This window comes from Pseudophryne corroboree, chromosome 7 (genome assembly GCF_028390025.1).
Source record: "Pseudophryne corroboree isolate aPseCor3 chromosome 7, aPseCor3.hap2, whole genome shotgun sequence".
NCBI classification, from domain to species: Eukaryota; Metazoa; Chordata; class Amphibia; order Anura; family Myobatrachidae; genus Pseudophryne; species Pseudophryne corroboree.
Genome location: NC_086450.1, coordinates 74,477,661 through 74,500,200, shown reverse-complemented (window position 1 = coordinate 74,500,200; position 22,540 = coordinate 74,477,661). Strand labels below are relative to the sequence as shown.

General features: G+C 48.3%; 1 protein-coding gene across 3 annotated transcripts in view; it reads left to right on the top strand.

Annotated features, from left to right (window-relative positions):
• DNAJC10 (DnaJ heat shock protein family (Hsp40) member C10) overlaps positions 1-22,540 on the top strand; it is a 136,458-nt gene that overhangs the window by 68,757 nt on the left and 45,161 nt on the right. For all 3 annotated transcript variants that reach the window (XM_063933323.1, XM_063933321.1, XM_063933322.1), the window contains 3 exons: positions 10,111-10,204; positions 12,171-12,248; positions 13,124-13,167. In XM_063933323.1, the coding sequence (XP_063789393.1) occupies positions 10,111-10,204; positions 12,171-12,248; positions 13,124-13,167 (216 nt within the window). The remainder of the gene's footprint in view (positions 1-10,110; positions 10,205-12,170; positions 12,249-13,123; positions 13,168-22,540) is intronic.

Here is a 22,540-nt window from a genome sequence, read left to right as displayed (position 1 = left end):
GCAATGAAGGAGGTGTTACATATTTCTGATACTACAAGTACCACAAAAAAGGGTATTATGTGGGGTGTGAAAAAACTACCTGTAGTTTTTCCTGAATCAGATAAATTAAATGAAGGCGCTCACACGCTTATCACAAGTGGCGTTACCGTCTCCAGATACGGCCGCCCTCAAGGAGCCAGCTGATAGGAGGCTGGAAAATATCCTAAAAAGTATATACACACATACTGGTGTTATACTGCGACCAGCGATCGCCTCAGCCTGGATGTGCAGCGCTGGGGTGGCTTGGTCGGATTCCCTGACTGAAAATATTGATACCCTTGACAGGGACAGTATTTTATTGACTATAGAGCATTTAAAGGATGCATTTCTATATATGCGAGATGCACAGAGGGATATTTGCACTCTGGCATCAAGAGTAAGTGCGATGTCCATATCTGCCAGAAGATGTTTATGGACACGACAGTGGTCAGGTGATGCAGATTCCAAACGGCACATGGAAGTATTGCCGTATAAAGGGGAGGAGTTATTTGGGGTCGGTCCATCGGACCTGGTGGCCACGGCAACAGCTGGAAAATCCACCTTTTTCTCTGACGTCCTAGTGGATGCTGGGAACTCCGTAAGGACCATGGGGAATAGCGGCTCCGCAGGAGACTGGGCACATCTAAAGAAAGCTTTAGGACTAGCTGGTGTGCACTGGCTCCTCCCCCTATGACCCTCCTCCAAGCCTCAGTTAGATTTCTGTGCCCGACGAGAAGGGTGCACACTAGGGGCTCTCCTGAGCTCTTTGTGAAAGTTTTAGTTTAGGTTTATTATTTTCAGTGAGACCTGCTGGCAACAGGCTCACTGCATCGTGGGACTAAGGGGAGAAGAAACGGACTCACCTGAGTGCAGAGTGGATCGGGTTTCTTAGGCTACTGGACATTAGCTCCAGAGGGACGATCACAGGTTCAGCCTGGATGGGTCACCGGAGCCGCGCCGCCGTCCCCCTTACAGAGCCAGAAGAGCGAAGAGGTCCGGTGAAATCGGCGGCAGAAGACGATCCTGTCTTCAGATAAGGTAGCGCACAGCACCGCAGCTGTGCGCCATTGCTCTCAGCACACTTCACACTCCGGTCACTGAGGGTGCAGGGCGCTGGGGGGGCAGCGCCCTGAGACGCAATAAATCGATAAAACCTTATATGGCTAAAATAAATGCATCACATATAACTCCTGGGCTATATGGATGCATTTAACCCCTGCCAAAACATATAAAAAAACGGATGATAGGCTCCGCCCCTTTCTCGGCGTCCTTATCTCCTCAGCACACTGGCGCCATTTTCCCTCACAGCTCAGTTGGAGGGAAGCTCCCTGGCTCTCCCCTGCAGTCACTACACTACAGAAAAGGGTTAAAAAAGAGAGGGGGGCACAAATTAGGCGCAGTATAAACAATACAGCAGCTATAAAGGGAAAAACACTTATATAAGGTTATCCCTGTATATATATAGCGCTCTGGTGTGTGCTGGCAAACTCTCCCTCTGTCTCCCCAAAGGGCTAGTGGGTCCTGTCCTCTATCAGAGCATTCCCTGTGTGTGTGCTGTGTGTCGGTACTTTTGTGTCGACATGTATGAGGAGAAAAATGATGTGGAGACGGAGTAGAGTGTCTGTAATAGTGTTGTCACCCCCTAGGGGGTCGACACCTGAGTGGATGTACTGTTGAAATTGCGTGACAGTGTCAGCTTTGTATAAAAGACAGTGGTTGACATGAGACAGCCGGCTACTCAGCTTGTGCCTGTCCAGACGTCTCATACAGGGGCTCTAAAGCGCCCGTTACCTCAGATACAGACGCCGACACGGATACTGGCTCCTGTGTCGACGGTGAAGAGACAACCGTGATTTCCAATAGGGCCACACATTGCATGATTGAGGCAATGGTAAATGTTTACACTTTTCTGATAATATGAATACCACCAAAAAAGGGGTATTATGTTTGGTGAGGAAAAACTTCCTATAGTTTTCCTGACTCTGAAAAATAAAATGAGGTGTGTGATGATGCGTGGGTTTTCCTCCGATAACAATTGATAATTCTAAAAAGTTATTGGCAGTATACCTTTTCCCGCCAGAGGTTAGGGTGCGTTGGGAAACACCCCCTACAGGGGATAAGGCGCTCACACGATTGTAAGAACAAGGGCTCTACCCTCTCTTGAGATGGCCGCCCTTAAGGATCCTGCTGATAAAAAGCAGGAGGGTATCCTAAAATGTATTTACACACATACTGGTGTTATACTGCGACCAGCAATCGCCTCAGCCTGGATGTGCAGTGCTGGGTGGCGTGGTCGGATTCCCTGACTGGAAATATTGATATCCTAGATACAGTATATTATTGCCTATAGAGCAATTAAAAGATGCTTTTCTATATATGCATGATGCACAGCGGAATATTTGCCGACTGGCATCAAGTATAAGTGTTTTGTATTCTAGTAAAGTGGTCAGGGATTCCAAACGGCATTTGGAAGTATTGCCTTAAAAAAGGGGATGTACCCTAGGTCGCCTCTCAAAATAAGACGCCGTATTATCAGGCGCAGTCCTGGTTGGCAAGCGGACAAAAGGGTTCCTCTTTTCTGCTCGTGACAGAGGGAGAGGAAAATGGCTGCAGAGATCAGCCAGTTCCCAGGAACAGAAACCCTTTTCCACCGCTGCCAAGCCCTCAGTATGACGCTAGGGCTTTACAAGTTCAGGCACGGTGGGGGCCCGTTCTCAGTGAATTTCAGTGCGCAGTGGGCTCACTCGCAAGTAGACCCCTGGATCCTTCAGGTAATATTTCAGGGGTACAAATTGGAATTCGAGACGTATTCCCCTCGCCGTTTCCAAAAGTCTGTTTTACCGACGTCTCCCGCTGACAGGGAGGCAGTTTTGGAAGCCATTCACAAGCTGTATTCCCAGCAGGTGATAATAAAGGTACCCCTCCTGCAACAGGGAACGGGGTATTATTCCACACTATTGTGGTACCGAAGCCAGACGGCTCGGTGAGAACGATTTTAAAATCTAAAATCTTTGAACACTTACATACAGAGGTTCAAATTCAAAATTGAGTCACTCAGAGCAGTGATTGCAAACCTGGAAGAAGGGGACTACATGATGTCTCGGGACATCAAGGATGCTTACCTTCATGTCAAAATTTACCCTTCTCACCAAAGGTATCTCAGGTTATGGTACAGAACTGTCACTATCAGTTCAGACGCTGCCGTAGGGATGGTCCACGGCACCCCGGGTCTTTACTGAAGTAATGACCGAAATGATGATATTCCTTCGAAGGAAGGGAATTTTAGTTATCCTTTACTTGGACGATTCCCTGATAAGGGTAAGATCCAGAGAACAGTTGGAGGTCGGTGTAGCACTATCTCAGGTAGTGTTGCGGCAGCACGAGTGGATTCTCAATATTCCAAAATCGCAGCTGGTTCCGACGACTTGTCTTCTGTTCCTAGGGATGATCCTGGACACAGTCCAGAAAGAAGGTGTTTCTCCCGGAGGAGAAAGCCAGGGAGTTATCCGAGCTAGTCAGGAACCTCCTAAAACCGAACCAAGTCTCAGTGCATCAATGCACAAGGGTTCTGGGTAAAAATGGTGGCTTCCTACGAAGCAATCCCATTCGGCAGATTCCACACAAGAACTTTCCAGTGGAACCTACTGGACAAATGGTCCGGGTCGCATCTTCAGATGCATCAGCGGATAACCCTGTCACCAAGGACAAGGGTGTCCCTCCTGTGGTGGTTGCAGAGTGCTCATCTTCTAGAGGGCCGCAGATTCGGCATTCAGGACTGGGTCCTGGTGACCACGGATGCCAGCCTGCGAGGCTGGGGAGCAGTCACACAGGGAAGGAATATCCAGGGCTTATGGTCAAGCCTGGAGACAAAAATATCCTGGAACTAAGGGCCATTTACAATGCCCTAAGTCAAGAAAAGCCTCTGCTTCAGGGTCAACCGGTATTGATCCAGTCGGACAACATCACGGCTGTCGCCCACGTAAACAGACAGGGCGGCACAAGAAGCAGGAGGGCAATGGCAGAAGCTGCAAGGATTCTCTGCTGGGCGGAAAATCATGTGATAGCACTGTCAGCAGTGTTCATTCAGGGAGTGGACAACTGGGAAGCAGACTTCCTCAGCATGACCTCCACCCGGGGGAGTGGGGACTTCACCCAGAAGTCTTCCAACTGATTGTAAACCGTTGGGAAAAACCAAAGGTGGACATGATGGCGTCCCGTCTTAACAAGAAAATGGACAGATATTGCGCAAGGTCAAGGGACCCTCGGGCAATAGCGGTGGACGCTCTGGTGACACCGTGGGTGTACCAGTCAGTGTATGTGTTCCCTCCTCTGCCTCTCATACCAAAAGTACTGAGAATCATAAGAAGGAGAGGAGTAAGAACGATACTCGTGGTTCCGGATTGGCCAAGAAGGACTTGGTACCCGGAACTTCAAGAGATGCTCACGGAAGACCCGTGGCCTCTACCTCTAAGAAAGGACCTGCTCCAGCAGGGGCCTTGTCTGTTCCAAGACTTACCGCGGCTGCGTTTGACGGCATGGCGGTTGAACGCCGGATCCTGAAGGAAAAAGGCATTCCAGATGAAGTCATCCCTACCCTGGTCAAAGCCAGGAAGGATGTAACCGCAAAACATTATCACCGCATTTGGCAAAAATATGTTGCGTGGTGTGAGGCCAAGAAAACCCCTACAGAGGAATTTCAACTAGGTCGTTTCCTCCATTTCCTGCAGACAGGACTGTCTATGGGCCTAAAATTAGGGTCCATTAAGGTTCAAATTTCGGCCCTGTCGATTTTCTTCCAGAAAGAACTGGCTTCAGTACCTGAAGTTCAGACATTTGTAAAAGGGGTACTGCATATACAACCTCCTTTTGTGCCTCCAGTGGCACCTTGGGATCTCAATGTTGTTTTGAGGTTCCTTAAGTCACATTGGTTTGAACCACTCACCACTATGGACTTAAAATATCTCACATGGAAGGTGACGATGCGGTTAGCCCTGGTTTCAACCAGGCGTGTGTCAGAATTGGCGGCTTTTATCATATAAAAGCCCTTACTTAATGTTTCATTCTGACAGGGCAGAATTGAGGACTCGTCCTCAATTTCTCCCTAAGGTGGTTTCTGCTTTTCACATGAACCAACCTATTGTGGTGCCTGCGGCTACTAGGGACTTGGAGGACTCCAAGTTACTTGACGTGGTCAGGGCCCTGAAAATATGTTTCCAGGACGGCTGGAGTCAGAAAGTCTGACTCGCTGTTTATCCTGTATGCACCCAACAAGCTGGGTGCTCCTGCTTCTAAAGCAGACTATTGCTCGTTGGATTTGTAGTACAATTCAGCTTGCACATTCTGTGGCAGGCCTGCCACAGCCAAAATCTGTAAAAGCCCATTCCACAAGGAAAGTGGGCTCATCTTGGGCGGCTGCCCGAGGGGTCTCGGCTTTACAACTTTGCCGAGCAGCTACTTGGTCAGGGGCAAACACGTTTGCTAAATTCTACAAATTTGATACCCTGGCTGAGGAGGACCTGGAGTTCTCTCATTCGGTGCTGCAGAGTCATCCGCACTCTCCCGCCCGTTTGGGAGCTTTGGTATAATCCCCATGGTCCTTACGGAGTTCCCAGCATCCACTAGGACGTCAGAGAAAATAAGATTTTACTTACCGATAAATCTATTTCTCGTAGTCCGTAGTGGATGCTGGGCGCCCATCCCAAGTGCGGATTGTCTGCAATACTTGTACACAGTTATTGTTAACTAAATCGGGTTATTGTTGTTGTGAGCCATCTTTTCAGAGGCTCCTTCGTTGTTATCATACTGTTAACTGGGTTCAGATCACAAGTTGTACGGTGTGATTGGTGTGGCTGGTATGAGTCTTACCCGGGATTCAATATCCTTCCTTATTATGTACGCTCGTCCGGGCACAGTATCCTAACTGAGGCTTGGAGGAGGGTCATAGGGGGAGGAGCCAGTGCACACCAGCTAGTCCTAAAGCTTTCTTTAGATGTGCCCAGTCTCCTGCGGAGCCGCTATTCCCCATGGTCCTTACGGAGTTCCCAGCATCCACTACGGACTACGAGAAATAGATTTATCGGTAAGTAAAATCTTATTTTTTACCCCAAGTCACATCTCGGCAGAAAAAGACACCGTCTTTTCAGCCTCAGTCCTTTCGTCCCCATAAGGGCAAGCGGGCAAAAGGCCAGTCATATCTGCCCAGGGATAGAGGAAAGGGAAGAAGACTGCAGCAGGCAGCCCATTCCCAGGAACAGAAGCCCTCCACCGCTTCTACCAAGTCCTCAGCATGACGCTGGGGCCGTACAAGCGGACTCAGGTGCGGTGGGGGGTCGTCTCAAGAGTTTCAGCACGCAGTGGGCTCACTCGCAAGTGGACCCCTGGAGCCTACAAGTAGTATCCCAGGGGTACAGATTGGAAATTTGAGACGTCTCCCCCTCGCAGGTTCCTGAAGTCTGCTTTACCAACGTCTCCCTCCGACAGGGAGGCAGTATTGGAAACAATTCACAAGCTGTATTCCCAGCAGGTGATAATCAAAGTACCCCTCCTACAACAAGGAAAGGGGTATTATTCCACACTATATTGTGGTACTGAAGCCAGACGGCTCGGTGAGACCTATTCTAAATCTGAAATATTTGAACACTTACATACAAAGGTTCAAATCATGATGGAGTCACTCAGAGCAGTGATAGCGAACCAGGAAGAAGGGGACTATATGGTGTCCCTGGACACCATGTCCCAATTTGCCCTTCTCCCCAAGGGTACCTCAGGTTCGTGGTACAGAACTGTCACTATCAGTTTCAGACGCTGCCGTTTGGATTGTCCACGGCACCTCGGCTCTTTACCAAGGTAATGACCGAAATGATGATTCTTCTTCAAAGAAAATGGCCGATCTCCTGATAAGGGCAAGGTCCAGAGAACAGTTGGAGGTCGGAGTAGCACTATCTCAAGTAGTTCTACGACAGCACGGGTGGATTCTAAATATTCCAAAATCGCAGCTGTTTCCGACGACACGTCTGCTGTTCCTAGGGATGATTCTGGACACAGTCCAGAAAAGGGTGTTTCTCCCGGAGAAGAAAGCCAGGGAGTTATCCGAGCTAGTCAGGAACCTCCTAAAACCAGGAAAAGTGTCAGTGCATCATTGCACAAGGGTCCTGGGAAAAATGGTGGCTTCTTACGAAGCGATTCCATTCGGCAGATTTCACGCAAGAACTTTTCAGTGGGATCTGCTGGAAAAATGGTCCGGATCGCATCTTCAGATGCATCAGCGGATAACCCTGTCTCCAAGGACAAGGGTGTTTCTTCTGCGGTGGCTGCAGAGTGCTCATCTATTAAAGGGCCGCAGATTCGGCATTCAGGACTGGGTCCTGGTGACCACGGATGCCAGCCTGAGAGGCTGGGGAGCAGTCACACAGGGAAAAAATTTCCAGGGAGTGTGATATAGTCTGGAGACTTCTCTCCACATAAATATACTGGAGCTAAGGGCAATTTACAATGCTCTAAGCTTAGCAAGACCTCTGCTTCAAGATCAGCCGGTATTGATCCAGTGGGACAACATCACGGCAGTCGCCCACGTAAACAGACAGGGCGGCACAAGAAGCAGGAGGGCAATGGCAGAAACTGCAAGGATTCTTCGCTGGGCGGAAAATCATGTGATAACACTGTCAGCAGTGTTCATTCCGGGAGTGGACAACTGGGAAGCAGACTTCCTCAGCAGACACGACCTCCACCCGGGAGAGTGGGGACTTCATCTGGAAGTCTTCCACATGATTGTGAACCGTTGGGAAAGACCAAAGGTGGACATGATGGCGTCCCGCCTGAACAAAAAACTGGACAGGTATTGCGCCAGGTCAAGAGACCCTCAGGCAATAGCTGTGGACGTTCTGGTAACACCGTGGGTGTACCAGTCGGTGTATGTGTTCCCTCCTCTGCTTCTCATACCCAAGGTACTGAGAATTATAAGACGTAGAGGAGTAAGAACTATACTCGTGGCTCCGGATTGGCCAAGAAGGACTTGGTACCCGGAACTTCAAGAAATGCTCACAGAGGACTCATGGCCTCTGCCGCTAAGAAGGGACTTGCTTCAGCAAGTACCATGTCTGTTCCAAGACTTACCGCGGCTGCGTTTGACGGCATGGCGGTGGAACGCCGGATCCTAAGGGAAAAAGGCATTCCGGAAGAGGTCATTCCTACCCTGGTCAAAGCCAGGAAGGAGGTGACCGCACAACGTTATCACCACATGTGGCGAAAATATGTTGCGTGGTGTGAGGCCAGGAAGGCCCCACGAAGAAATTTCAACTCGGTCGATTCCTGCATTTCCTGCAAACAGGAGTGTCTATGGGCCTCAAATTGGGGTCCATTAGGGTTCAAATTTCGGCCCTGTCAATTTTCTTCCAGAAAAGATTGGCTTCAGTTCCTGAAGTCCAGAAGTTTGTCAAGGGAGTACTGCATATACAAACCCCTTTTGTGCCTCCAGTGGCACTGTGGGATCTCAACGTAGTTCTGGGATTCCTCAAATCACATTGGTTTAAACCGCTCAAATCTGTGGATTTGAAATATCTCACATGGAAAGTGACCATGCTGTTGGCCCTGGCCTCGGCCAGGCAAGTGTCAGAATTGGCGGCTTTGTCTCACAAAGCCCATATCTGATTGTCCATTCGGACAGGGCAGAGCTGCGGACTCGTCCCCAGTTTCTCCCTAAGGTGGTGTCAGCGTTTCACCTGCACCAGCTTATTGTGGTACCTGCGGCTACTAGGGACTTGGAGGACTCCAAGTTGCTGGATGTTGTCAGGGCCCTGAAAATATAGGTTCCAGGACGGCTGGAGTCAGGAAAACTGACTTGCTGTTATCCTGTAGGCACCCAAAAAACTGGGTGCTCTTGCTTCTAAGCAGACGATTGCTGGTTGGATGTGTAGTACAATTCAGCTTGCACATTCTGTGGCAGGCCTGCCACAGCCAAAATATGTAAATGCCCATTCCACAAGGAAGGTGGGCTCATCTTGGGCGGCTGCCCGAGGGGTCTCGGCTTTACAACTTTGCCGAGCTGCTACTTGGTCAGGGGCACACCCTGGCTGAGGAGGACCTGGAGTTCTCTCATTCGGTGCTGCAGAGTCATCCGCACTCTCCCGCCCGTTTGGGAGCTTTGGTATAATCCCCATGGTCCTGACGGAGTCCCCAGCATCCACTTAGGACGTCAGAGAAAATAAGAATTTACTTACCGATAATTCTATTTCTCGTAGTCCGTAGTGGATGCTGGGCGCCCATCCCAAGTGCGGATTGTCTGCAATACTTGTACATAGTTATTGTTACAAAAATCGGGTTATTATTGTTGTGAGCCATCTTTTCAGAGGCTCCGCTGTTATCATGCTGTTAACTGGGTTCAGATCACAGGTTGTACGGTGTGATTGGTGTGGCTGGTATGAGTCTTACCCGGGATTCAAAATCCTTCCTTATTGTGTACGCTCGTCCGGGCACAGTATCCTAACTGAGGCTTGGAGGAGGGTCATAGGGGGAGGAGCCAGTGCACACCACCTGATCCTAAAGCTTTTACTTTTGTGCCCTGTCTCCTGCGGAGCCGCTATTCCCCATGGTCCTGACGGAGTCCCCAGCATCCACTACGGACTACGAGAAATAGAATTATCGGTAAGTAAATTCTTATTTTCGTCTGCCTTTGCACCTGCTCTAAAGCTGTAAGAAAGAAAATCTGCAGTAAATCCTAATGAAATTACCACGGCAATTGAATAGGTAAAACTTTGCGGCCGGCCACAATTTCACGCCCTGTGGGGGGAAAAAGTGAATGCAGCCAATGTCCCATGTGTTTTCAGTGTGCTAGTTGTATTTTTTTTATAGTACAGTCTAAGAAACTTTTTCAACTTTGCCATGGTCATGGCTGCTGCTGTGGCCTTATCGTTGGTTCCTTTACCTTTGTGTGTGTGTGTAGAAATCTCCATCTGTTTTATGCTTACCTGTAGAACTTGCTGGGGCCTATAATCATATGTAATGTAACGTTGCAGCATGGGGAAATAATCTGACTTCACGTGGAAATGTTTCAGTAGTTTTAGTTTTATTATTTTTATGTCATTTTGTCATTTGCAGAGTCCAGTCAAGTATTTTGGTGATCGGACAAAAGGGCATTTGGTGAATTTTGCAATGAAGTATGTTTCCAGTACTGTGACAGAATTATGGGCAGGTAAGGCTTTCCTATAAGGTTCTTTTAGGACATGAGTACTCCATTTCAGAGCTCTTCGATTGTTATGGAGCATAACAATAACTTATGGCAATGTTCAATATGTGTATATTATTATCCTTTATATGGGTCCACAGCACCTTACATAGTACATAAACAGAAGCAGTGCAAATTAAACAAGAAACAATAGTGAAGGCTTACAGTACAAAACATTGCGTAACGTAATACACAATATATAATCATTGCTGCATCAGGAGTCCTAATACCCAGAAAAGGATACCCGGCTTTACACAAAGGATCATCACTGTTTGAATGGAAAGAGATGAGGAAATGAGTGCACAGGATGGAAGAAGACCTTATCGTGAGAGCTTACAATCTAATGAGGGAGAGCATACAGACAGGGGTGACACAGTATAGAGATTTTAATTTATTTTCAAATGTTGCCAAAGAATTTGTTATAAAATTACCAGGTTTATTAAGGTATATGTGTGTAGTATATATAATATTACACAGAGACGGTATCACAAGTTGATAAAATTGGGAATTGCACATCTGTGTACAAAACTAACAGCTGTTAAGCAGCGGATATTAAAAGTCGGCACACCTTTATTGAAACTGCAGTATGTTGTGACTGGAACTTTTCCCTCCCTGCATTTGACAACAATGTTTAGTATTCTGTAAGTGACTGGGCTATGGGGTAAAGGGCAGACAGAAGTTATTTCTGGGGCTCTAGTCAGCTTATTGGGTTTCTAGAGTAGCTCCGAGTTTTGTCACGAAACTTGATGCCCTCTGTCACTGCTGACGATGAAAGGGATTTCACCTTCCAACAGAATGACCCAAAGCTCTTATCCAAGTCAGTCATGGAAAGGCTTCAGACATGGAAGATCAAACTCTTGGGTTTGTTCAGCCAGAGCTCAGACCTCAATCCCAATGGAAACCTGTGGAAGGACCAAAGGATGGCTGTACACCGGGGATCCCAACACACTTTGGTGGACCTTTAATTATTTGGCATTGAAGAGGGTTATAGAATGGCAATGTCAGGGGTGCAAAGTTGATGGAGACTTCTTCAGAAGACTTCCTGCAGTTCCAAAGGTGCCTCCATGAGCCGTTAGTTTGTGGGTGTAAACACTTATGCAACCAGGGTGTTGTAGATCATTTTTCTTCATTTCACTTCTCTTTCCTAAAAAACGTTTGCTATGTTATTCAGTTGAATTCTGTTGGTTACAAGGCCAAATTAAACGTTATATTTGCTGTCTTACAACTGTATCATTTTTTCTAAATTCACCTTTACATGCCTTCACGAAGGTGTCCACCGCCTGGAGAGGTATAAATAGTCATTAGCGTTAGTAAGAGTGTGAATGTCACATGCATTGTCTGTAGTGTGCTCGCTGTGTTCCAGAGTAAATCGAAGGTGTATTCAATTATAGTCGGAAAGGCGGCAGTGTCCGACTTATTTTAGGTCGAATCGTGATTTGACCTATTCAATGGGGCTGCTGTTTTTCCGACAGGTCGGCAATTCTGGATTGGCGGATTAGCCGCGGATCCATGTGTTTTGTCGGATTTGAGGCGCCAAATTTGACAGTTTTTAGTCCCGTTTTCGACAATGTCAATCCGACTTTAAAAATAAAGTCGTATTGACATTGTCGAGAACGGATAAAACATGTCGGATTTGGCCGCAAATTGAATGCTGCATTGTCTGGTCCTTTCCATCGGAAAGGATACGACATGCATTGAATAAACCCCTATAAGGTGTCTCCCAGCTATTACGTGACTCCCGAAACAGATGGAAGCATTATTATAGAGAGAGTGCCAGAGGGAAGGACGCTGTGTATAGATTTTATGATGAGTGCGGTCATAATTGTACATTACGCTTAGGCTTTGACTCAGTCTGTACTAATTTAATATTAGGTTAAAAAAAAAAATAATGAAGAAAATTTTTTTGTTTTGTTTTTTTGTCTGTATTAATTAGGAAACTTCAGAAGCTCAGTTGAAAAATCGTTTGCATCAGGTGTTGGTTGGCTGATTACATTCTGTGCTGACACTGGAGGTAAACTTTCCATGTGTATTCACTGTGATACAATGGCAGTAGCTGCAACGTTTCATATGACACTTTGTTTCTCTTCCTCAGGGCCCCCATTATTGTCAGACTTGTGTTACAATGAAACGTTCTGCATTTTACTGACTGCATATTTTGTATAATCTCATCTTGTAAAAACACCATTGAGTTCATTCAATGACCAGATTTGCTTTCTTTGGGGGTAATTCAGAGTTGATCATAGATGTGCTAAATTTAGCCCATCTATGATCATTTACTCTGACATGCGGGGGGGACGCCCAGCACAGGGCTAGTCTGCCCCGCATGTCAGTCCCTGCCCTCCCCCCACAGGTACAAAAGCATTGCACGGTGGCAATGCTTTTGTACCTGGCGAGTAGCTCCCCGCCACGTTCCGAGTCGCAGTGGCTGCGTGTGACGTCATGCAGCCGCCGCGGACAGCCCCCCCCCCAACGGTCCGGACATGTATCCATTGTCCGGACCGCACCCCGCCAATGCCGTTGGCACGCCCCCTCCCACCCCGCGACCTCCTCTACCTGTCAGTCAGGCAGAGGCAATCACAGCCAGTGAGATGCTGATAGCATCTCACTGGGCTCCCGGGGTGTGCACGTGCTGCGCGTGCGCACTCCACAAAGTAATTCAGACTGCGACCGCTGCAGCGATGCAGTCTGAATTACCCCCTTTGTCAGAACATATTGAGCCTAGATCCTTGGCAATTTCAGATTGCTGCACCCTAATTGGTGTTGCCATGTGTTTGGCCAGTCTATGGTATTTTCTGGTTTGATTTTTTTCCCCCCCCATGTGATGCCTAAATATGCATAGTGTACTCTCAGCAAGCCTTTCTAATCTTCATTTAACCTTTGTTTCAGACTGCTTATCTTCGCAGACACGGTTAAAGCTTTCAGCCATGCTTGTAAGTATTCTTCGCCTCGTGTAGGCATGAAATGCTTCATTATACAGTAAATGAATAGTTCTGTTTTATGAAGACAACCGAATACTAATCATATATTTGTCACTGCACATAAAAATAAGTATTGCAGGATTACAAATTGTGGATGCATCTTTAAAAGTTTAGAAATTCGGTGCCTCAACTATGTTTAGAAGTCAATTCAAAATCTTGCTCCCTGAATTTCAGTAACTGCCCACTGCCACCTACAGCCACGGGACTTCTACCCAAAAAACGATCATTATTTTATGTGCATTTATTTATTTATTTTCTTTTTCTTTTTTTGTTCAAACTCTAGAGTACTGCTAGTGAAACTTAGTGATTATAGAGTCCGTTGTGTACCAGCACATTTTGTGAGTGCTCATTTTCACTCTATATCGATCATATCAATGTAGAAATCAAAAGTAGCAATTCACAAATACTTACTTGTCCGGTACAGTGATATAAATAGCTGGCCCCTCCTGGGAAGAAGTGTTTTCGGCTGTTAGGACCTCACTGCGCATATGGCGGAAATTCATCAGGACATGGCGCTGAGAATGATGCAGCCGGTACACAGCTGCACCGTGCACCTGGTTTTCTGCAGTGCACCACCCCCCCCCCTCTCCCTGCAAAGTGAAGTCTCAGCGTTACATCAGATTGGCAGAGGAGCATTTTGAGTAGGGATAAAAAAGGAATGCGAGGAACAGCAGTATTGTGTGTAGCAGCGGCTACAGGCTGACCTCCTGTATATACTACTGTTCATACAGTATGTGTGTCAGCACCCACATTCTCACTCGGGTCAGGACTGCACACAGCTCACAGCCAGCTACAGGGCTAATACAACACACACAGCAGCCGGGCAACAAGGAAAGTTGTAGTCTTCTTCCTACTCCCTTTGCAGCAGTCCTGGGGCACCTAAGTGGCTAGTCACAGTTGAGGGGGCAGAGCCTATGGGTATGAGGCAGGAAGTCTTTTCCCGTCGGAGAAGTCAGCTTTTTTTCCCTCTTACGTCCTAGAGGATGCTGGGGTCTCCAAAAGGACCATGGGGTATAGACGTGATCCGCAGGAGCTTGGGCACACTGAAAAGACTTAAACTGGGTGTGAACTGGCTCCTCCCTCTATGCCCCTCCTCCGGCAGCACAGCTGGGTGCTAAATTTGCCAAAATCTCAGTTGATTCCGGCCACTCGGCTGTCGTTTCTGGGCATGGTTCTGGACACGTAGTTACGAAGAGTATTTCTTCCAGAAGAAAAAGCTCTAGAACTGCAGTTGATGGTCAGTTAACTTCTGCGGCCGAAGACTGTGTCCATCCATCAATGTACTCTGGTTCTGGGGAAAATCGTTGCGGTGTACAAAGCCATTCCGTTTGGCAGGTTTCATGCCCGGGTGTTTCAGTGGGATTTGCTGAGCAAATGGTCCGGGTCTCACCTGCACATGCACCGGAAGATAAGTCTATCTCCCAGAGCCAAAATTTCTCTCCTGTGGTGGATGCAAAGTTCTCACCTCCTGGAAGGTCGCCGGTTCGGTATCCTGGACTGGGTGCTTCTGACAACAGATGCAAGTCTCCGGGGCTGGGGCGCAGTCACCCAAGGAAGAAACTGCCAGGGGAAATGGTTGCTCCAGGAAGCTTGTCTCCACATAAATGTTCTCGAGTTAAGAGCCATTTACAACGGCCTGCAACAAGCAAGAAGCCTTCTTCAGGGTCGATCTGTCCTGATGCAGTCAGACAACATCACAGCGGTGGCACATATAAACCGTCAAGGCGGAAGAAGGAGCAGAGCGGCAATGGCGGAGGCCACAAGAATCCTTCGCTGGGCGGAACAACACGTGAGCACTCTGTCAGCAGTCTTCCTACCGGGAGTGGACAACTGGGATGCAGATTTCCTCAGCAGACACGATCTCCATCCGGGAGAGTGGGCTCTTCACCAAGAGGTATTTGCAGAGGTGACAAACCGTTGGGGAACTCCGTTAATCGACATGATGGCGTCTCGTCTCAACAAGAAGCTTCCGAGTTATTGTTCCAGGTCCAGAGACCCACAAGCAAGTGCAGTGGACGCCCTGGTGTCTCCATGGGTGTTCAGGTCGGTGTATGTGTTTCCTCCACTTCCTCTCATTCCAAAGGTACTGGGGATCATTCGACGAGCAAGGGTTCAGGCGATTCTCGTCGTTCCAGATTGGCCAAGAAGGGCCTGCTACCCGGATCTTCAGGAGCTACTGGTGGAAGATCCTTGGCCGCTTCCTCTAAGAGAGGACCTGTTGTTGCAGGGTCCATGCGTGTTTCCAGACTTACCGCGGCTGCGTTTGACGGCATGGAAGTTGAGCGCCAGATCTTAGCTCGTAAGGGTATTCCCGGGGAGTTCATTCTTACTCTCATTAAGGCTAGGAAGGAGGTTTCTTTAATTCAACAATTTTTATTAGATTTTTTATAGAAATACAAGAATAGGGAAGACCTTCATGATACAGACAAACCAAAAACCGGAGAAAAAACGGTATAGTTAGTGTTTCAACGTAAAGTACTTTTCTCTGACGTCCTAGTGGATGCTGGGAACTCCGTAAGGACCATGGGGGAATAGCGGCTCCGCAGGAGACTGGGCACAAAAGTAAAGCTTTAGGACTACCTGGTGTGCACTGGCTCCTCCCCCTATGACCCTCCTCCAAGCCTCAGTTAGATTTTTGTGCCCGGCCGAGAAGGGTGCATTCTAGGAGGCTCTCCTGAGTTTCTTAGTAAAAGTTTAGTTTTAGGTTTTTTATTTTCAGTGAGAACTGCTGGCAACAGGCTCACTGCATCGAGGGACTAAGGGGAGAAGAAGCGAACCTGCCTGCTTGCAGCCAGCTTGGGCTTCTTGGCTACTGGACACCATTAGCTCCAGAGGGACCGAACACAGGCCCAGCCTCGGAGTCCGGTCCCAGAGCCGCGCCGCCGCCCCCCTTACAGAGCCAGAAGCAAGAAGAGGTCCGGAAAATCGGCGGCAGAAGACATCAGTCTTCACCAAGGTAGCGCACAGCACTGCAGCTGTGCGCCATTGCTCCTCAGGCACACTTCACACTCCGGTCACTGAGGGTGCAGGGCGCTGGGGGGGGGCGCCCTGAGCAGCAATAGAAACACCTTGGCTGGCGAAAATACATCACATATAACCCCCAGGGCTATATGGATGTATTTTAACCCCTGCCAGAATATAGCAAAAAGCGGGAGAAAAGTCCGCCGAGAAGGGGGCGGAGCCTATCTCCTCAGCACACGGGCGCCATTTTCCCTCACAGCTCCGCTGGAAGGACGTCTCCCTGACTCTCCCCTGCAGTCCTGCACTACAGAAAAGGGTAAAACAAGAGAGGGGGGCACTAATTAGGCGCAGTATAAATAAAACAGCAGCTATAAGGGGAAAAACACTTCTATAAGGTTATCCCTGTATATATATATATAGCGCTCTGGTGTGTGCTGGCATACTCTCCCTCTGTCACCCCAAAGGGCTAGTGGGGTCCTGTCCTCTATCAGAGCATTCCCTGTGTGTGTGCTGTGTGTCGGTACGATTGTGTCGACATGTATGAGGAGGAAAATGGTGTGGAGGCGGAGCAATTGCCTGTAATGGAGATGTCACCCCCTAGGGAGTCGACACCTGAGTGGCTGAGCTTATGGAAGGAATTACGTGACAGTGTCAGCTCTTTACAAAAGACGGTAGATGACATGAGACAGCCGGCTACTCAGCTCGTGCCTGTCCAGGCGTCTCAAAAGCCATCAGGGGCTCTAAAACGCCCGTTACCTCAGATGGCAGATACAGACGCCGACACGGATACTGACTCCAGTGTCGACGATGAAGAGACGAATGTGACTTCCAGTAGGGCCACACGTTACAGGATTGATGCTATGAAAAATGTTTTACATATTTCTGATAATACAAGTACCACTAAAAAGGGTATTATGTTTGGTGAGAAAAAACTGCCTGTAGTTTTTCCTGCATCTGAGGAATTAAATGAAGTGTGTGATGAAGCGTGGGTTTCCCCCGATAAAAAACTGATAATTCCTAAAAGGTTATTAGCATCATACCCCTTCCCGCCAGAGGATAGGGCACGTTGGGAAACACCCCCTAAGGTGGATAAAGCGCTCACACGTTTGTCTAAACAGGTGGCACTACCGTCTCCAGATACGGCCGCCCTTAAGGAACCTGCTGACAGAAAGCAGGAGAATATCCTAAAATGTATATACACTCACACGGGTGTTATACTGCGACCAGCAATCGCCTCAGCCTGGATGTGCAGTGCTGGGGTGGCTTGGTCGGATTCCCTGACTGACAATATTGATACCCTAGATAGGGACAGTATATTACTGACTATAGAGCATTTGAAAGATGCATTTCTATATATGCGTGATGCAGAGAGGGATATTTGCCGACTGGCATCAAGAGTAAGTGCGCTGTCCATTTCTGCCAGAAGAGGGTTATGGACGAGGCAGTGGTCAGGTGATGCTGATTCCAAAAGGCATATGGAAGTATTGCCTTATAAAGGGGAGGAGTTATTTGGAGTAGGTCTATCAGACCTGGTGGCCACGGCAACTGCTGGGAAATCCACATTTTTACCCCAGGTAGCCTCTCAACATAAGAAGACGCCGTATTATCAGGCGCAGTCCTTTCAGCCCCATAAGGGCAAGCGGGCAAAAGGCTCCTCATTTCTGCCCCGTGGCAGAGGGAGAGGAAAAAGGCTGCAGCAAATCAGCCAGTTCCCAGGAACAGAAGCCCTCTCCCGTTTCTGCCAAGTCCTCAGCATGACGCTGGGGCTTTACAAGCGGACTCGGGCACTCCCCCTCGCCGTTTCCTAAAGTCTGCTTTACTGACGTCTCCCTCCGACAGGGAGGCGGTATTGGAAGCCATTCACAAGCTGTATTCCCAGCAGGTGATAATCAAGGTACCCCTCCTGCAACAGGGAAAGGGGTATTATTCCACGCTGTTTGTGGTACCGAAGCCGGACGGCTCGGTGAGACCTATTTTAAATCTGAAATCCTTGAACACTTACATACACAGGTTCAAATTCAAGATGGAGTCACTCAGAGCGGTGATTGCGAACTTGGAAGAAGGGGATTATATGGTGTCTTTGGACATCAAGGATGCTTACCTCCATGTCCCAATTTACCCTTCTCACCAAGGGTACCTCAGGTTTTTGGTACAGAACTGTCACTATCAGTTTCAGACGCTGCCGTTTGGTTTGTTCACGGCACCCCGGGTCCTTACCAAGGTAATGGCCGAAATGATGATACTCCTTCGAAGGAAGGGAGTTTTAGTTATCCCGTACTTGGACGATCTCCTGATAAGGGCAAGATCCAGGGAACAATTGGTAGTCGGGGTAGCACTATCTCAAGTAGTGTTGCGGCAGCACGGTTGGATTCTCAATATTCCAAAATCGCAGCTGATCCCGACGACACGTCTTCTATTCCTAGGGATGATCCTGGACACAGTCCAGAAAAAGGTGTTTCTCCCGGAGGAGAAAGCCAGGGAGTTATCCGAACTAGTCAGAAACCTCCTAAAACCAGGCCAAGTGTCAGTGCATCAATGCACAAGGGTCCTGGGAAAAATGGTGGCTTCCTACGAAGCAATCCCATTCGGCAGATTCCACGCAAGAACTTTCCAGTGGGACCTGCTGGATAAATGGTCCGGATCGCATCTTCAGATGCATCAGCGGATAACCCTGTCACCAAAGACAAGGGTGTCTCTCCTGTGGTGGTTGCAGAGTGCTCATCTTCTAGAGGGCCGCAGATTCGGCATTCAGGACTGGGTCCTGGTGACCACGGATGCCAGCCTGCGAGGCTGGGGAGCAGTCACACAGGGAAGAAATTTCCAGGCTTGTGGTCAAGCCTGGAGACATCACTTCACATAAATATCCTGGAGCTGAGGGCCATTTACAATGCCCTAAGCCAAGCAAGACCTCTGCTTCAAGGTCAGCCGGTGCTGATCCAGTCGGACAACATCACGGCAGTCGCCCACGTGAACAGACAGGGCGGCACAAGAAGCAGGAGGGCAATGGCAGAAGCTGCAAGGATTCTTCGCTGGGCGGAAAATCATGTGATAGCACTGTCAGCAGTGTTCATTCCGGGAGTGGACAACTGGGAAGCAGACTTCCTCAGCAGGCACGACCTCCACCCGGGAGAGTGGGGACTTCACCCAGAAGTCTTCCACATGATTGTAAACCGTTGGAAAGAACCAAAGGTGGACATGATGGCGTCCCGCCTCAACAAAAAATTGGACAGGTATTGCGCCAGGTCAAGGGACCCTCAGGCAATAGCTGTGGACGCTCTGGTAACACCATGGGTGTACCAGTCAGTGTATGTGTTCCCTCCTCTGCCTCTCATACCCAAGGTACTGAGAATTATAAGACGGAGAGGAGTAAGGACTATACTCGTGGCTCCGGATTGGCCAAGAAGGACTTGGTACCCGGAAATTCAAGAGATGCTCACAGAGGACCCGTGGCCTCTACCTCTAAGAAGGGACCTGCTCCAGCAAGGACCCTGTCTGTTCCAAGACTTACCGCGGCTGCGTTTGACGGCATGGCGGTTGAACGCCGGATCCTGAAGGAAAAAGGCATTCCGGAAGAAGTCATTCCTACCCTGATCAAAGCCAGGAAGGATGTGACCGCAAAGCATTATCACCGCATTTGGCGGAAATATGTTGCGTGGTGCGAGGCCAGGAAGGCCCCAACGGAGGAATTTCAACTGGGTCGATTCCTGCATTTCCTGCAAACAGGAGTGTCTATGGGCCTAAAATTAGGATCCATTAAGGTTCAGATTTCGGCCCTGTCGATTTTCTTCCAGAAAGAACTGGCTTCAGTTCCTGAAGTTCAGACGTTTGTCAAGGGGGTGCTGCATATACAGCCTCCTTTTGTGCCTCCAGTGGCACCTTGGGATCTCAATGTAGTTTTGGGGTTCCTAAAATCACATTGGTTTGAACCACTTAAATCTGTGGATTTGAAATATCTCACGTGGAAAGTGGTCATGTGTTGGCCCTGGCTTCGGCCAGGCGCGTGTCAGAATTGGCGGCTTTATCCTGTAAAAGCCCTTATCTGATTTTCCATTCGGACAGGGCGGAATTGAGGACTCGTCCTCAGTTTCTCCCTAAGGTGGTGTCAGCGTTTCACCTGAACCAGCCTATTGTGGTGCCTGCGGCTACTAGGGACTTGGAGGACTCCAAGTTGCTGGACGTAGTCAGGGCCCTGAAAATATATGTTTCCAGGACGGCTGGAGTCAGAAAATCTGACTCGCTGTTTATCCTGTATGCACCCAACAAGCTGGGTGCTCCTGCTTCTAAGCAGACGATTGCTCGTTGGATTTGTAGTACAATTCAGCTTGCACATTCTGTGGCAGGCCTGCCACAGCCAAAATCTGTAAAAGCCCATTCCACAAGGAAGGTGGGCTCATCTTGGGCGGCTGCCCGAGGGGTCTCGGCTTTACAACTTTGCCGAGCAGCTACTTGGTCAGGGGCAAACACGTTTGCTAAATTCTACAAATTTGATACCCTGGCTGAGGAGGACCTGGAGTTCTCTCATTCGGTGCTGCAGAGTCATCCGCACTCTCCCGCCCGTTTGGGAGCTTTGGTATAATCCCCATGGTCCTTACGGAGTTCCCAGCATCCACTAGGACGTCAGAGAAAATAAGAATTTACTTACCGATAATTCTATTTCTCGTAGTGGATTCTGGGCGCCCATCCCAAGTGCGGATTGTCTGCAATACTTGTACATAGTTATTGTTAACTAAATCGGGTTATTATTGTTGTGAGCCATCTTTTCAGAGGCTCCTCTGTTATCATGCTGTTAACTGGGTTCAGACCACAGGTTGTACGGTGTGATTGGTGTGGCTGGTATGAGTCTTACCCGGGATTCAAAATCCTTCCTTATTGTGTACGCTCGTCCGGGCACAGTATCCTAACTGAGGCTTGGAGGAGGGTCATAGGGGGAGGAGCCAGTGCACACCAGGTAGTCCTAAAGCTTTTACTTTTGTGCCCAGTCTCCTGCGGAGCCGCTATTCCCCCATGGTCCTTACGGAGTTCCCAGCATCCACTACGGACTACGAGAAATAGAATTATCGGTAAGTAAATTCTTATTTTAAGTCACATCAGTGAAATCAACAAATACATATATAGTCGGTAGCTATAAGCTTGGGTAAGAGGCAAAGGATGGACAATCTTAACCTACATGAGGTCTAGGAAATGATGAAGACAGTACCGGTGTGCGCCTCAGCATAAGAAATCATCATGTACCTAAGGCCAAGCACCCAGTTCTACCTGAGAATTTACAGAACATCAATATATCCAAGAGTTCAGTGAAGAAGACAGACAGGAGGAGGGGGGGGGGGGGGGGAACAAATGGGGAAAACAATACAAGTATAATCAGATCATGAATGCGTAGCGGCCAAAGGCATCTTAAGTAAGAATAGTAAAAAGGCATTTCAGGCATGGTTAGCCACTCTAACCAGAGAGAAGGTTCAGTACCTATATGGCATCAGACTGAACATACAGCGTGGGGTATTAAAATTAATATATTTACATTTCCTAGGAAAAGAACAGGAGATCTCAAAGGAACAGTACATGGGCCTAAGTTGTCAAGAGGCTCTATCGATTTGTCTCTATAGGTACCACGTTGTGGTCTCAAAAAGTTTATAGATGAACGTTTGAATATCCGGGTCTAGAGTATCGATATACCTTTCCCACTTCCTGGCAAACCGCCTGACCCCTAATTCAATATCAGGAAGGGTAGCACGCCTCTCAAAATAAATAATCCGGAGGGTTATGTGTTTCACAGCCATCAAAGAAGGGGCAGACTGTTTGATCCAATTATTAAGAATTTGTTTCTTGGCAATTGTCAGGATAACAGAGAGTACTGGAACAATATCTCCATCTTCAGGCCCAAGATACCACTCCCTAAAATCAAGTAACAAACAACCCCTCGGGCGTTTTATTAACCGTAAGTTAAATACTGTGTTGAGATAAGCGACCACCTTGTACCAAAACTTAGATATTTTTCGGCAAGACCACATATTGTGGTACAAGGTGGCATTCTGCGCAGTACATTTGATGCAGCAGCCAGTGTCGTCTGGGACCATTTGTGCCCTCTGATTAGGTGCTATATATGCCCTTTGGAGCGTCTTCAAGTGAACCTCTTGCAAAGAGGCAGAGTATAAGAACCTAAAGGTGGGTAAAATGTTATCTAGCAATTCAGCGCTCGATCCCATATTGGGGATATCTCTGGACCATGAGGACAACGCGGGGTCCCAGAGCCGGTCTCTATTTGAGACCCTAAAGGTGTTTCTGAAGTAACTGAGATGGTAAGGACAATCTTTAGTGAGCACCATTAAGGTGCGCAGCGGGTCTGTGGTAGCCTCAGAAATCATAG